Source organism: Condylura cristata, unplaced genomic scaffold (genome assembly GCF_000260355.1).
Source record: "Condylura cristata isolate star-nosed mole 26May11 unplaced genomic scaffold, ConCri1.0 scaffold00038, whole genome shotgun sequence".
NCBI lineage: Eukaryota > Metazoa > Chordata > Mammalia > Eulipotyphla > Talpidae > Condylura > Condylura cristata.
Genome location: NW_004567139.1, coordinates 2282056 through 2298168, shown reverse-complemented (window position 1 = coordinate 2298168; position 16113 = coordinate 2282056). Strand labels below are relative to the sequence as shown.

Sequence of the window (16113 nt, the reverse complement as noted above, 5' to 3'; positions counted from 1 at the left end):
GGGTAAAGGCCAGTGACCCCAAGAGCACTTCATTATTCCTGCCATGTGGCCAGTCAGCGAGCTCAAAATTAACCACCTCAAATATTGCTTAATAGATAACAAAGCAAATAACAATTTATCACAGCACCCAGAACACATGTGAAGTGGACTGAAAATGGCTTTCTCTCCTACTTCTCACATCAACCATTAATTTTCTCCCTATTAAATGCCTTAGGCCACTGCTAACAAAATTAAATTTGGCAGGAATAAATGTGAAGCCCTGAGGACTCAACACTCCATAAAAACAGGTTGGGGGGGAGGGGTAGGGTGAAGCAGCTCTTGTGACAAAAATCCTAGGAGATGAGCCAACAAGATGGCAAGATCCTATTAACAGAAGCAGAGGTCCGGAAAAGAGGAGGCAGCAGGGCTGCAGGGCTCTGGACTGGCCAGAACAGCCTGGAGTGCTGGGTTGGGTGTCAAATCAGTACTTCTGGAAACCCAAAACAGGGAGCTGACCCAAGGAGGGAGCTGGGCTGGAGGAGCCTCGTGAACATAAAGAAATGGCTGAGGGAGCTGACCGAGTCAGACCTGGAAAGGACATACATTTCTGGGAAATCCCCCAATTCTCGTGTCAAAGACAACTCTGTCCTTCCTCCACAGTTTAGCCTTTCTTTAGGCTGGGATGGGGTAAGGTGGAGGGGATGGAATCAGACTTCCCGCCGATATTAAGGTCTGGCGGGAGGACGAGTCTGGGCCCGGCCTTGGTCCACCTCTTGCCCTTTGGGTCCTGGACAGCTGGAAAAGTGGCTCATGCATCTGTCCCTCTAGACATGATTCTACCTTCCGTGACTTGGAGAGTAAACAGTGTAAGGAGATTCTTTTATTCGCAGGGACTGTAAGCCACATCTGTGGATGAGCTTTCAGGGACTTCGGGGTAAAGCTCTTTGAAAATGGAATGTCTTGGGAGCAAGGGAGGTCCCCAGACAAGTGGCACCCGGAAAAGGATCTGGGCCCCTATGGGACCTGCAACAGGTGCCCGGGGTAGTGGCTTTGGGAGCCTCGGGGTGGCCGGATACTTTTGCAGCCGCCTCAACAAGCCTTGTCCAGAAAGCTGACGCCATGACTGAATCTGGTCTCCAAGCCAGTGCAGGAAGGCCTGTTGCATCTGTTTACCCTCCTGCAAGCCTGGACGCAATGAAGTTACGTTGCTTTTCTCACATAGCAACAAACCTGTGTCTGTTTCCTGGGGCTGCCTATAAAATTGGCACCAACCGTGTGACTCAGAAGAGCAGACACTTATTGTCCTACAATTATAAAGGCAGAAGTCAAGTCAGAAGAGCCATGCCCACTCTGAGTAACACCTCCTTGCCCTCCCTGGCCTGGGGTTTGCTGGCAGCACCTAGCTGCGGTCTCGCCTGACTCCCCAGGGCCTTCACCCCCTGTGTGTCTGCGTCTGTATTTGCCTCCTTTTATAAAGGCAGGCGAGAAACAGACACGTCAGGCAGTGTGGCTTCTGTTTCGTTTTATCAAATAAAAAACAGCACCCTAATTACAGAGGGGAGGTTAGCAAAATCTATCGGAGCAAGCCGCCTGCCTGCCTGCGGGCTACTGTTTCAAGACCTGAGTTCTTTGATCCGACTGAATTTACAAATGCATGGTTTTTTTTTTTTTTTTTTCATTTCCACCAAAGCCTGTTTTTCTTCTGTGTGCTCAGTACTGAAGCAAGCTTTTCTCCTCTAGCTCCTGTGTCGGTTCCTTCCAGGAGTTTAGCAACTTCTGGATTAGTATATGATTATTATTTGGTATTAAAAAGAAACAAAAGGGTTTTTTTTTAATCTCTAGGTATTGACCTGGAGAGATGTTTGGGCCTCTTCTGTACATTAAAAGACCCCAGAATAAATTGTCTTGGTAATTCCATAAAAAAAAAAAAAAAAAAAGGAACCTAGCCATCCTTGTGATTACTTTGAACGTCTCTTCTAAAACTAAATTTGGCCCTCCCTGGTAGTATATCAGGTCAAAGCACAGCACTGCGAAGCTGGCCACAGCTGCTTCAGCCTGAGTTCGATCCCCACCCTGGAGGTGACCCACATGGCACAGCAGACCTCTCCTGTCCCACCCGCTGCTCCCTTCAGCAGTGTACTTCATCAGTCTGCCTGTTCTGCTCCCCGCTCTGTCTCTGATATGAGCCACATGTAGAATGTTCTTAAGTTCACAAAACTATACCAACAGGGAGCATCTTTTATTTTTTAAAGATTTTTTAAATTTATGCATACAAGAACTGGAGTACAGGCCAGAGGTGCGGGGTGGGTGAGAGGATTCACCAGAGACAAAGTGGGGAGCAGAACAGGCAGATCTACTGAACTGCACTGCTGAGGGGAGCAGCAGGTAGGTCAGGGTAGGCCTGCTGCGCCCTGTGGGTCAGCTCTCTGGCCAGGGATTGAACTCGTGCTGCAGTGGCTGCAGAGAGCTTCATAGTGCTTTAACCCATTGCACCATCAGGGAGGGCTGAGCCACAGAGAGCATCTTAGTGGCTGCTGTGGGTCACGGGGCCAGGACAGGAGGGCGGTGGTGTGACTCTGAAGGGGTCTCCTGAGCTGGGGGAGCCTCACCCCAACTTGCAGAGGCAGCATCCTGGCGGTGACATTCTCTAGTCTTGCTGGATGTTACTCTTGGAACCGCCGGGCAAAGGGTGCAGGCATCACTCTGTACAACTGCCTGTAAGAGCCCACAAGCAGCTCCAAGTAAAAGTTTAATTTTAAAAAATGGGGGACACTCATGCTGGTGTAGGAGTGGCCACAGAGGAAGGTGCAGGAAGATTCACAGCAAACTGTTGACCTCTGGAAATGAGTCTGGAGACAGAATATTTATTTTTCCTTTTTCAACCTCTTATCGTTTGACTTAATCCCAAAAGCACGTGTGACTTGGCAATTCTGTTTAGACCCATAAAAGAACAAAAGCAAATGACAGGGAACTCTGCTTAGCCCACCCACATTTGGAAAAATACTTGTGGATTTCCAAGAGCATCCTGTATCTGGGGTGTGGGATACTGGAGTGAGGTGGCAGGGTGGCTGCCCCCTGCCTTCCCCCAGAGTTCTGCACTCTGTCCTCACAGCATCTATGGTTCTCCACCCATGCAGCTACTCAGGAAAGAGCAGGGACCCCTGGAGAGGAGGGTGGGTAATGTCTGGGTTCATAAGCAGAAAACTCCCCTGAACCAGTGGCCCAAGAACCACCTAAGTGCCTCTCAGTTACTAACCTGGGGATCCTCCCAGGACCCCTAGGAGATAGGGGCTGTGGAGCCCCCATTCTACAGATGAGGAACCCTACTCTCCAGGGCTCCCTGAGATACCCCCTCTGTCTCCTTCCACCCCTGCCAAGCCTAGCCCACACCCCAGGCCCTCAAAGTTGGGAGGAAGAGGGGTCCTTACCGAGTACCCCAGCTCTTTGGCAGCACCACTAAGGAGCTGCACTGCCCTCAGTGAAAGGGCAGTGTGCCTGTCGTCTGAGACCTCCCCGCAGGCCGACTGAGAGGAGGCTGGTCTGACTGGGGCGTGCTCCCTACTGTGTTTCCAAGCAGCATGCTGGGCTGGGCTGTGGGAAGCCAGCAGGACATTGGCAGTGACAGTTGCAGGACAGTGGCGGCCCCAGTTGGCCACAGTCCCAGCCCAGGCCTTGGAAGGGAGTCACCCTGATATTCCAGGAGCTCAGAGGCTGACCCAGGCGGGAGGGCGTCGGCCGGGCCCAGTTCTGTGATGGGCATTCCCAACCTGCAGGAAGCAGGGGCTGAGAGAGCTGAATGGAAGATTCTAGAAGGACTGGCCTTTCACCTATAACCTGCAGTTACTAAACTGCACATGGGGTCCTGCCTTCTACCCCATGTTACTTCTCAGAGTGGGCAGGGGAAGCCGGGCAGGAGCTTGCCTTTCTGGAAATTTCACTTGTTGCATGTTCTTTTTGAAATTTCATCGCATTGATTGGGGGAGGGGGGGAGTCTTGTGGGTAACTATGTGCAGAGTCGCCTATAAGGAAGGATTCATATGGCTGAGGGTTCGAGGGAGCAAGGAGGACAGTAAAGATGGCAGATGGCACCCGATAGGCCTGGCCCATGGCCGCGCCGCCTACACCTGCCCCAGCCTCTGCCCGCCCAGGTTCTGTGAAGCTCCATCCACGCCGAACTCCCTGCCGCTCCCCAAACTCACCAGCCTCCCACCCAGCCCTGCCTCCTCTCATCCTCCTCCGCCCCTACGCCATTCCCAGCCGCAAATTCTGTGTCTTCCCTCCGGAGGCCTCTCTGCAGCCTGTGAGGTAGGGAACCATAACTCCTGCTTGTCCAGGGCGGTCCTGCCTGACGCCGCTTGCAGAAATGGGTGGTGAGGCCTTCGGGATGCTTCCCGCGCGGGGCTCCTCACCTGGCCAGCGCTACCTGCAGCAGACCCGGGCGCCCCTGGGGCCGGGCGCCGGGCCAGGGGCACGTGCACAGTGAGCAGGTCGGGAGAGCAAGGCCAGACCCTGCCTGATCCCGTGGGACGGTGACATGGCGCTTTCCTCTTGTTCCTCCAGGGATCTATAAAGGGCACTGCTTCCGGATCAATCACTTCCCGGAGGACAATGATTACGACCACGACAGCTCCGAGTATCTCCTTCGTGAGTGTCACGTCCTTGACTTCCTCTGTGTGTGGACGGGGCGCGGGAAGCCGCTGGAGGCAAGACGGGCCCATGGGAGAGGGGGTTGCATTGCTGAGGGTGCTGTTGACGCTCCCCTCTGACTCAGAAATCGTTCGCTCCAAAGACGGAGTTGGGGGTTCAGCAGCTGGGTTCCCCAGAGGAGTGTCTTGGCTGGTAGACCCAGGCTAGGGGGAGACTGAGCATCTGGGGGGCTGTGGCCCCCAAGTGCCGTGCCCTGCCCGCCTGTGCTCTCTCTCCCCACACACTCAGAATTCTAGTCATGAAAAAGCGCAGTAAGTCACACACTGAGACAGCCTCTGGGGTGCCAGGCAGCCTGGGGGGTGGGGGGAGAGGTGGTGGGGAGAGGCTCTGAGCCGCGGGCTGTTTCCAGCAGCCCCGGGGGCCTGCCTCTGAGCAGCCCTTGAGTGCCTGCCCAGGCCTCTGCCCGGGCCTTGAGCCTGCACCCCCAGACTGGAGCCTGGAAGGCACAGCACATACTGCGCCCCCAAGAACAAGCCCAGTCCTGTACCCTAAATCCAGATTTCATCTCTGGGCCTGTGAATACCTCCCGGGGGTGATGGATGGAGCCACAGCCTGGAAGGAGCCTGGAAGTGGAAAAGCAGCACCATTTTGAAGTCTTTTGCTCTGTTAGCCGAGACCCACAGCGCTGTTCAGAGCAGCGCCCCCAGGGGCTCGGCCAGCTTCATTTGTGGAGAATCGATACCTGTGTCCTCCAAGGGAGCACAATTCACTCTGCACCTGCTCATGGATCGTTGTTTTTGGTTGTCTTTTTTTTTTTTTTTCCTGAGAGAAAGGATTTGGATTCTGAGTCATCTAGTGAAGCAGCAGCGTGTGGTGCCCACGAAGTCGGGGCTGTCGGCTGCTCCGGCCAGGCCCAGAGTCTGAAATAATTTGGGCTGATCTACCACCCACCCCGCCCCCCTCACCCCCACACGCAGCAGCTGAGACATCGTGAGGTCCTCCCAGAAAGTGACTGCAGGGCTCTGGAGACCCAGGGCGAGCACCAGGGGTGGCCATGGACAGCTGTGCCGGCCACGCACTGAAAAACTCCAAGGCTGCCGTTCTCACCAGCAGTGGCAGCTCTCCAGATGGGCAGTGCACAACCTGAGCACCTGTCTGCTGCCATCCTAGGGACTGTCATTTGCTTGCTTCAACATGGTCCCCAGAAAGCAGAAAAAACAGGCGGGAGGACACAGCCAACCACGGCCACCCCTGGTGCTCAGCCCAGCTGGATGGCACTAGCCCTGGCCGTCCCTGTCTGCTCCTTTGCGCTTGACCCCCTCGTGGTCCCCAGAGCCCTGCAGTCCCTGTCTGGGTGGGCCTGGGTGGATGATGCCTCAGCACGGAGGTCAGCTGCTGTGGCTTCCTGAGGTCCTACCAGAAAGGCTCCCAAGAAGCGAATGTATCTAGTGAAGGACTGTTTCCCGGGCAGACAGGGAGGGAGAACTGCAGAGGGCTGAGCGTGCGACATAGCAACAGCAGGAGCCCTTAGGCGCCTGGGCCCAAGCAGGTGAAGGAGTCAGGGATGGAAACCTGAAGGAGGAGACATGGGAGAACAGGTGCTGAAGTGTTGTGCAGGAATGCAGCGCCCCCCAGCCTGCAGGAAGGAAGCCAGGGAAAATGGCTGCCTGCGGCCCGTAGCCCGAGGACTCCATGTGTCCGGTCTTGCAGGCGAAGGTCACGGCCACCACGACCTCTGGCCCACATCTCTAAGCCGTCCTGATGCTCAGTTTCCAGCTCCCTGGGCTCTGTCCCAACTACTGATCCCCAAATATGTCAAAGCTTAGGAGCGAGAGCTCTGGGGCTGATCTTGTAGGAGACCGTGGCTCCTGAGTCAGTCACCATTTCAGACCTACTGGACACATGTGCCAGGCACCTCCGTAGGCTCACGGGAAGCAGCAGCAAACAAAGCAGAGCTCTGTGCTCCTGGGGCTGGTGTTCCAGTGGAGAAGGGGACGTGCCGGAGAAGGGGATAGATGGGAGAAGGTCTCAGAAGGCCTCACAGTGGGAGAGCTGCAGCTCTCAGGCCCGGCAGCCCCAGCAGGGCCAAGACTCTGCTTCTCGTCCTTCACCAATTCACGAACAAAGCCAGCGCCCCGGGGGCCTGCGAGAACCTCCCAGAGAACCCAGACTCAGGTGACCCCACCCCTGGAGAAGCCACCCCCACACTGCCTGTCTCTCTCCCACCCGGCGCGCTGGCCCCGGGCCCGTCCCGGCCTGGGCCTGACACCCCTTCCCCAGGTTCCGTATTTCCGCTTAGGTGGCTGATTTCTGTGCTGAGCCTCACAGTGCTGGCCTCAGGGCGGCGGGGAGTCCTCCGTGCACTGGAGGATGAGTTACAAGGGGGCGCCCGTCCTCCAGGCAGAACAGGGTCCTCACAGGGGCTCCAGCGCCCCAGGGATACGGACTCCGCTTGTCCGTGAGCCTGTGCAAGGCCCAGCTGCCACGGCCTGGTGCCGCGCGAGCTCACAGGCAGAGGGTAGGTGCTGGCTGGGCTCACCTGGGCAGGGCAGATGGCGGAGCCAGGCCTAACCTCGGGTGCGGCACCGGCTCCCCTCTCCCCGGCCCCCCGGCCCATCTGCAGAAGGAGAACCTCGAAGCGGAGCAGAAGCCCACTTTTCTGGCCAGCACAGCTCAGAGGCGCATTCCAGGAGCCACCGGGAAAGGCCTCCCAGGGCTGCGACTGCAAGAAGGCAGGGGTGGGAGCAGCGCAGAGAAGAGCTTCATTTAGTGCCGCCACACAATCCCCGCTCTGTGGAGCAGGGCGCACACTGGGGGGCTTACAAAACGGAGACAAACGCCGCCTTCAGAGGCTGGGGGCCCAGGCCCGCCCAGCTGGCGCAGGAGGCTGGCTCCTGCCAGACTCCCTGTCCCACTGTCCCCTGCCGGGCCGACGGGGTAGGACTCCCATTGGGCCAGGAGGCCATGGCGCAGTCTCCCTCGGAGTGTCGGGGGGCTCCCTGCCCCCCTCCCCGCTGCAGACGGCTCCAGTCCACCCTGCCTCGGGCCTGCCCCCTGTGTCCAGTGCCCGTCTCCACCCTGGCCCCTGTGGGTCTCCTGTTCTGCCTACATCTGTCCTCTTCCTCTAGGGACAGCTGCCCTTGGATGTAGGGCCCACCTGGTCTAGGATGGTGTCACCTCAAGATCCTTAACTTCATCACACCTGCAAAGGCCTTTTTCCCCAATGAGGTCCCACCCCAGGTGGTTACAACCTGGACAAAACTTTTGGGGGCCACAATCAACCCCCTCCAGGTAGCTTTAGTGCTCGCCCAGGTTATAATGGATTACTGGGGTGGTCAAGAGTTAGCTGCCCTGACCCCCCCTCCCCCCAGACTTCTGTTTCCAACAGGCAGGGAGGGTACAGACCTAACGTTCCACACCACAGCCCTTGGTGACCCCCCACCAAGCCTGCCTGCCGTCTCCTCCTCCGTGCTCTCTGGCGGTCCTGAGACCCCAGTCCTCAGTCACCTGGCGGTGATGGCAGCCAAGATCAAGGTGCCACTTGGGAAGTGCATGCTAAGTCCCTTGTATGTACAAAACCAAAACTGTGGGGTGTAGGTCTACCAGGTGCCCGGGTTGGGGAAACTGAGTTTGAGAGCGGTGCTGTGGCCGGACCAAGGCCACACAGCCAGAGTGTCCCACAGCAAGTGAGCTGTCACCCCACACGCCCGCCTGCGCCCACCTCAGCCACCCCGCAGCGCTGCGGCTCCCGGCCGCTCTTCCTGGGGGCCAGTCTTGCAGGTGACTTCGTCGAGGAGCGGAGGTGCCCCCCAAATGGGGGCCAGCCAGCGCTTTCGTGAGCGGCGCCCTCCCTGGCGCTACAGAGGGGTCCTCTCCTCCCTCCCCAGCTGGCACAGCGGGACCCACACCAAGGAGACCCGAGGTGGGCCCAGGCTACAGGAGAGGAGCCGTAGCCAGCTGTCACTGGCATCTGGGGTGGCCACCCCAGCCGCCCCCACACCCCACCCACCCGAGTCTTCTGGGCCCTGAAGGAGTCTCCCGTCGGGGGAGGGCCTGGAGCTTCGGGGCGCGCGGCCTCACGCCTGTGTGCTCTGTCCCCTGCCCGGCCAGGCGTCGTCCGCGCCTCCAGCGTCTTCCCCATCCTCAGCACCATCCTGCTGCTGCTTGGCGGGCTTTGCATCGCGGCCGGGAGGTTCTACAGCCGCAAGAACAACATCGTGCTCAGCGCGGGCATCCTTTTTGTGGCTGCAGGTGAGGCCGGCCTGCCTCCTGGGGGGCGATGGGGGGGTGCAAACATCCCCTGGGGGTTCGCTCCCAAAGCCCGGGTGTGCCAGGAGAGGGGTGCAACTGCTTCTCGGGCACGGGGCCCCCTGGGGTGCCATGAACGTGTCCTGGAATGGGAGGAGGTGGCTGCACAAAGCACATCACTGAGCTGTGTGTCAAGGCGTGTTTTATGTGCTGTGACTTCACCTCCAGGGAAAACTCAGTAAGTCGGGGAGTGCCCGTGCCACGATCCTGTTATCGCAGGGCAGCCTGGCTGAGTTGGGGTCCAGGAGGTACCCAGGGGCCTGGGAGCCGAGAGCTGGGGAAGGGAGCCAGGAGAAAGCGGGCCGGGTCCAGAAGCAGCAGGCGCCCCCAGGCCTCTCTGCCCGAGGCTCCTGGCTGAGCGGCCACAGAGCTGCAGGCTGAGGGCTGTGGGTGTGCACACCTCTCCGCTGAGCCCTGCCAAGTGGGGAAACTCGGGGCGAGGGCAGCTCTCAGAGCCTCCTGCAGGCTCGCAGCAGCTCCGGGGGGTTCAGAGGGGGTCAGCCCTGTCGTTGGGAGAAGCAGGGGCTGCCTGACTTCTCAGGCCTCGCCCCAGTAACCAGCACCAGCGATTCCTTCCTGAGTTCTCATCACGGCCCGCAGCCCTGAAACTGCCTTTGCTTCTGAGAGCTGGGCGGGGAGGGGCCAGGGGCTGAGCAGGACTGGCCTGCGCCCTGGGTGCTGGCTTTGTGTCTGGATCCTGGAGCTCCCTGGTGGCGGTGGTGGGGACTCTGGGGCTCCCAGGGCCGGGCCGGGTGGTCCTGCCTCCTGGGCGGGGGCGGGGAGGGGCCAGCACCCCAGGGCGGGCCTCGGTCCCTCCCTGGCTTCTCCTCTCGGTTCCTCTTGGCAGGGAAGAGACTTGTGTTTACAGCAGGGAGTGGAGGGCCAGGCTAGTTGGTGACTGGCTCCAAATCTCCCAGCAAGGCTCCTGGCGCCCGGCCCTCCCGCTTCCAGTCCTTGCGCCCTTTCTTCCTGGCCAGTTCAGTTCTCACTTTACTTTTCTCCAAGCACAGGAGGCTGCGTGTGTGTGTGTGTGTGTGTGTGTGTGTAGGGGGAGACCCTTGAGGGGGTGTTGCTGTCTGTGTGTCTGTGGGCAAAGGGACACCTGCATTGAGGGTCTCCTTATCAAGAAGCGCAAATCCCCGCTGACTCCCTTGAAGGAAATGGGGGGCAAACACAGGGCCTGCACCCAGGGTTCTCAGCCCCCAAAGCCAGCACCCCTGCAGCTGCCTGCTCCCCCAGGAGGAACAAAGGCAGATCAGATGCTCAGTCCCCCGGGGACTGTGGAGTCTGGGCCAGGAGATGCTGAGCCAGAGAAAATGGGTGCAGCCGACGGAGGCTGGGGAGCAGGGAGCAGCGCTTGCTGGGTCCCCGGCGTGGGCCTCAGAGGCCCTGGAGGGGGCAGGCCCAACTCACAGCGCACACGCTGCCCGGTCCAGGAGCTGCGGCCCCAGCGGCGTGAGACGGACCCATAGCGCCTAGGTGGAGCATGCCCGGCGGCACACGGGCTCGGTGGGCGGGCTGGGGCCAGAGGGGGGCACCGCCACTCTCGGGGAGACGTAGGTCACGGGAGGCAGCTTGAGAAGCGCTGTAAGGGGCAGAAAGGAGCCAGAGCGTCCACGTGAAAAGCCGTGTTGGCGAGGCACCTTCTGGAACACTGCAGGAGGGGCTTGGAGCCGGAGCCCACAACAGGTTTGCTGGGGCGCAGCCACTGTTCCCCGGGCAGGAGACTTCTCACCCAGCCGCGCTGCGGTCCGAGGCCAGAGAAGCACCTGTGAGCAGACAGCAGGACTCGGCCCGGGGGGCAGAAGGGAGCCCCGTCTGTGCCCGGCGCCGTGAAGGCCTTTGTATAGATTAGCTCCCTGAGCCCTCCGCCTGCCCTGGAGGAGCACACCTGCCTGAAGGTGCACAGGTACCCCAAGTTCCACAGCTGAGAGTTGGTAGCTCAAACCCACGCAGTTTGGCTCTGTTCGGCCCCACTCATGAGGAGAGAGAATCAAACGAGACCTCAAGGACCAGGCCTCTGCCCCGAGGACCGACAAGGGCCACAGGGGTGGTCACCCTGGCCGTGACAGTGCGGGGACAGTGCTGGGCTTCTGAGCCTCCAGGGACCGAGGTCATCTGGGGGGGACTCTGAGTTTTTCTTTTAAAGATTTATTTATTGTGCATACAGAACTGGGGTACAGGCCAGAGGTGCTGGGGTGGTGAGAGGATTCATCAGAGACAGAGTGGGGAGCAGAACAAGGCGACTGACTGAAACACACTGCTGAGGGGAGCAGCGGGCGGGGCGGGAGAGGTCTGCTGGGCCCTGTGGGTCACTCCCTGGCCGGGGATCGAACTCGTGCTGCAGTGGCTGCAGTAGCTTCATGGTGCTGCGCTTTAACCAGTTGTGCCACCAGGGAGGGCCCAGGACTCCGAATTTAAAGTGCTACATGCCGTGGGATGCTCTGGCCAGATCCTGCACAGAAAGGGGACTTAGGGGCGACCCCAGCTGAGCCAGGGATTGTCCAGCGGGTAGTTAAGAGTATGTCCTGGGAGAGGCCCCGACTCCTGGTGTAGAACTTTCTCTGGTGTGCTGTTCCATGGAAAGGGAAGAGGCCAGAGAGCCCTGAGCAAGGAAAAGCCAGATGCCTGGTGTGTGTGTGTGTGAGTGTGTGTGTGCGTGAGTGTGTGTGTGTGAGTGTGTGTGTGAGTGTGAGTGTCTGTGTGTGTGTGAGTATGTGTGAGTGTGTGTGTGTGTGTGTGTGTGAGTGTGTGTGGCGCCGATAGCCAGATATTTCTCAAATAAGTAACTAAATGATTTTTTTTTTAAGAGAAAGGGCCTCCCTGGTGGCCTAGGGTTTAAGTCTCGGCATTATCACTGCTGCAGCCTGAGTTCAATCTGGCCAGGGGGTGACCCCCCAGGGCTCAGCACACCGCGCCTGCCCCCCGCTGCTCCCCTCAGCAGTGGATTTCAGCTGATGCGTCTGTTCTGCTCCCCACGCTGTCTCTGGTGAATCCTCTCACCTCCACACCTCTGGCCTGTACCCCAGTTCTGTACGCCTCAGTAAAATCTTTAAAAAAAAAAAAAATGAAAGTAAAAGTCAGCCACCAGCACTCAGCCGGCCCGCGAGGGGCTGGCGCAGCCTGTCTGACCTCTCTGCCTCTCTCCCCACCGCCCTCCAGGCCTCAGCAACATCATCGGCATCATCGTCTACATCTCCAGCAACACGGGCGACCCCAGCGAGAAGCGTGACGAGGACAAGAAGAACCACTACAACTACGGCTGGTCCTTTTACTTCGGAGCACTGTCTTTCATCGTGGCCGAGACGGTGGGCGTCCTGGCTGTGAACATTTACATTGAGAGAAACAAAGAGCTGAGGTTTAAGACCAAGAGGGAGTTCCTCAAGGCGCCCTCGTCGTCCCCCTACGCCAGGATGCCCAGCTACCGGTACCGGCGACGGCGCTCGCGGTCCAGCTCCAGGTCCACCGAGGCCTCGCCCTCCAGGGACGCGTCCCCCGTGGGCCTGAAGCTCACCGGGGCCATCCCCATGGGCGAGCTGTCCATGTACACGCTGTCCAGGGAGCCCCTCAAGGTGACCACCGCCAGCTACAGCCCCGACCAGGAGGCCAGCTTCCTGCAGGTGCACGACTTCTTCCAGCAGGACCTGAAGGGAGGCCTGCACCTTAGCATGCTGAACCCGCGGACGACCCCCGTGTGAGCCCCCCTTCTCGGCGCCGGCCTCTCCCCCACGCCCGTCGGACCCCACGCCGGGGCAGCCGAACCTTGGGACGGGCCAGCGGTGGGGCCGAGGCCAAACGCACCTCCCTGGGCTCCGCCACGTCCCGGCTGCCTTGGAGCGAGCGGAAGGATGACTTTACCCCCACGGGGTGTTTCGAAGCCCCTGGGGTCCCTGATCTCCCAGGAGGCCAGAGGCGCCCCTGAGCTGCACGGCCGCCTCAACCCCGGAAAACAAAAGTGAGCCATTATCTCCTCTGGAAGCCAACCTTGCCAGATGGCTGGCTCTCGGCCCCCCCTCCCTGCTGGCGCTGCGCCCCCGAGGGCTCCCCGGGCACACCGGGGCCTGTGGACACCGCCCAGCTGATTTTTCACCTGAGGTTCCCGCGTCTGTGAGCCTGCGGCGAGGAGACCGCGCCTCCTGTCTCTCCCTGCTGTGGCCTGCTGCCCACATAACTGATCCCCAGGAGAAAGCCCTGCGGCCAGCTGGTGCTTCATGCTGTCCTAGGGCCGACCTCCCTGGACCCTCCACTGAGGCCCGTGGAGAACTCACAGAGGAGGAGGGCCCCAGGCCCTGGGCGTGAGGGAAAGGCCAGAGTCTGTTGCTGTTCCTGCCGGCTTCTGGAAGCTTCTGCCTCACACTCTAACCTACGGCAAGGACATGCTGACTGCGTTTGAGAGTCAGGAATGTTGCATGGGTCAGAGGGGAGGTGGCCACAGGGACCCTCTTGCTGTGTCCCTCCCCCTGCCCCTCTGTTTCTCCTGTGGCCACAGGAGCCGAAACTTCTGTGCAAGGCAGGGAGCCCCCAGAGTGAACAGGAAAAACAAAACAAAACAAAACAAAAACAGAACAAACACCCATTTCTTGGTGGTTATTAATCACGATTTATTGCAAATAGATGCCAGGAGAGCAAGTGACATTCATTTCCTCATCTTAAAAGTAGCAGCCACCCTCTCGCCGGCTCCTATTGTCGTAATTTATTCGCCAGCCACCGCCTGAAAGGGCTCAGCGGAGGAAGTTCGGATCAAGAGCAGAGATGAGCTTTCCTGCCGCCCGGCGAGAGCCAAGTCTCAGCTCTTGGGAACCAAGGAGGTGGGTTCCGGGCCTGGCGTTTTCCCAGCGGCTTCCACCCCTCCCCAAAGCAAGCAGAGGAAGCAGAAGCAGGTCCAGGTTCTGAAGACGGAGGACCCCTCTTTTATATAAAACACGTGCTTTCTAACGAGAACTCATTTCTTACTTTTTGAGACGTCGTAATCCACTCTTGAACCATCCGTCGTCTGTGACCCCGGTAGCTGTTGACCTGGGAAGTGACCGGCCAGTTCTTACCTCAGCCACCTGGTCACCGAGGCCCAGGGCGGACTCGAGCCCCAGGAGCTCAGGTCCAGGTCGGGGGCATCGCCACCCGGCCCCCTGCGGGAGGGGTGTCGGCCTGCAAGGCCTCCGACAGACGGCCCGTGGAGCGGTGAGCTGCATGGGCGGCGTGTGGGCCCTTGTCTGCTTGCTCGATGCCCGTCCTCCGGCGAGGTGGGCTCTGTGTGGTGGTTTGTCCAGCATGTACAGCAGTGAATGCTGAAGTGTCAGGGCTCGAGGCCTGCCTGCTGTGGGCCCACCCGTCCTTTCCCGCCCCCCTCCCTTCCACCCTCACCCCCTGCCCCCCACAACACCGTCTTGCCAGGCTAAAGGGGGTCTGCGGACCCAGCAAGGCCCTGAGACTCTTGTTACTTCCAAAAGCAGAGCAGGCTGGCTGTCTCTCCCTCATGCATAAGCCACCGCCCTGCCCACGGCCCCAGAAGTTTCCCTCAGTCGTGGAGAAGGCTGAGTCCCACTGAATTCTACCTCCTGCCCAGCCCCAGGCGGAGCACACGGGGCCCACTCTAGGGACCAGGAACAAGTACAGGGAGGTGACAGAGGACGGAAGAGCCGGGAGCAGACCCACCTCAGACCCCTGGCCTTTCCCGCGGGGAGCTCACACCTTCCCCCTGGCCACGTCCCAGCTGGGCGGGGCGCCTGTCTGGAAGGGAGCATTGCGTCCCTCTACCTGATGAGGCCTTGTGCCCAAGGGGGGTGTGGTGGCCTGTACCCACCTTCTCGCCCTCCTCCCAGCCCCCCCCCTCTCCCACCAGCCCCTGTGTGTCTCACCAGTTAAGCACCTGTGAATTCTGTATCTACTACTGGTTTTGGGTTGTTAGTTCTGTCTGTTTTTTTAATTAAATAAAAGCATTTTTAAAATGTTCTCTTTTCGGTGTGGGGGGAGGAGTAGAGCACCCCTTAAGTTTTTGTGGACGCTTAAGGTAAAAACAGGGTCCCTGGGTGGGGGATGCTGCGGACCCTCTCGCGGGGGTGGGGGGGAGGGAGGGAGGAGGATACTGTGCTGGCCAAGGCTGGTTCTTGGGTTTAATCTGAGTCCTTGGCCCTCCCAGCACCCCGCCTGGCTGGGTGTAGGCTTCTGGGAGGCGCCTTTTCACAGATGAGCCAGGGGATGGACATGCTAAGAACTGAGCTCTCCAGCACCTTTCCCCTTCCAGAACATGAGTGGCTGGAGAGAGGGGTGGGAGTGGGGAAAAGTGAGTTTTGCACCGGTTAAGGAGGGCGGGAGACTGTGGCTCTGACCGGAGGCCAAAGGGGACTGGACTGCCCACCCCCAGCCAGGGCAGCTGGCCACCACCATCCCCAGGACCTGGAGGCGGGGGGAGGAGGACATGGGACAGAGGCCCCCTGAGTCAGGGAGATGCTGATACTGACACAGCCCCAGCGGATCACAGCACCAGCTGCGACCGTCAGTTTCCACCCTTGTGAGTGGGCCCTGGCGCAGGTCAGCTCCGGCCTGGGGAGGCACGAGGAGTGGCTGATCCAAGCCCTTCCCTGGTCGAACCCAAGCTGCGGCCTGGGGGACCATCGCATCAGATGACACCTTCCCCGTCCGTCCCCAAAATCAAGATTCTGAGCTATCTCCTGAGCCACCGGCTTCCCCTGCTCCTGAGAGGGCGCCAACCCCTGAGCCTCCTCCAAGAGGACGTTAGCCCCGGAAAGGCCTTCCCCAGCCTGGTCCCTGCAGAGGGGACAGCCTGGACCTTGGTCTCCATTGAGACTAACGTCCTCTTGGAGGAGGCTCAGGGGTTGGCGCCCTCTCAGGAGCAGGGGAAGCCGGTCCCGAGAGATGGGGGTACCAGAGCTGTAGTTACCAAAAGGGGAGAGGAAAGCACCAAAAACAAACCAGGGAGCTGAGGCTGGAGCTGTTCCCCAAACTGCTTTCCTTCCTTACCTGGCCTGGCATCAGTCTCCCCTCCTTCGGCTCCCCTGGACTGCCTGGTCTCCTCCGCTCCAGGCGCCCCATCTGCAAGCGCCCGGCTGGGCCCTCCCAGGCGGGAGGGGCCAGGCCTGTGTGTGCCTTGGCCCAGGCCACAGACTCACAGGGCACCCACCAGCAGGAGGCACAGCCCAGGCGTCTTCTCATCTGCTTGCT

General features: G+C 59.7%; 1 protein-coding gene across 1 annotated transcript in view; it reads left to right on the top strand.

The window, feature by feature from the left end:
* The window catches only part of CACNG4 (calcium channel, voltage-dependent, gamma subunit 4), a 49035-nt gene extending 34177 nt beyond the window's left edge, over positions 1-14858 (top strand). Inside the window, exons 2-4 of the mRNA XM_004693453.2 lie at positions 4540-4623; positions 8737-8877; positions 12097-14858. Of these exons, the coding sequence (XP_004693510.1) occupies positions 4540-4623; positions 8737-8877; positions 12097-12632 (761 nt within the window). The 3' untranslated portion in view covers positions 12633-14858. The remainder of the gene's footprint in view (positions 1-4539; positions 4624-8736; positions 8878-12096) is intronic.
* Positions 14859-16113: the final 1255 nt, after the last annotated feature.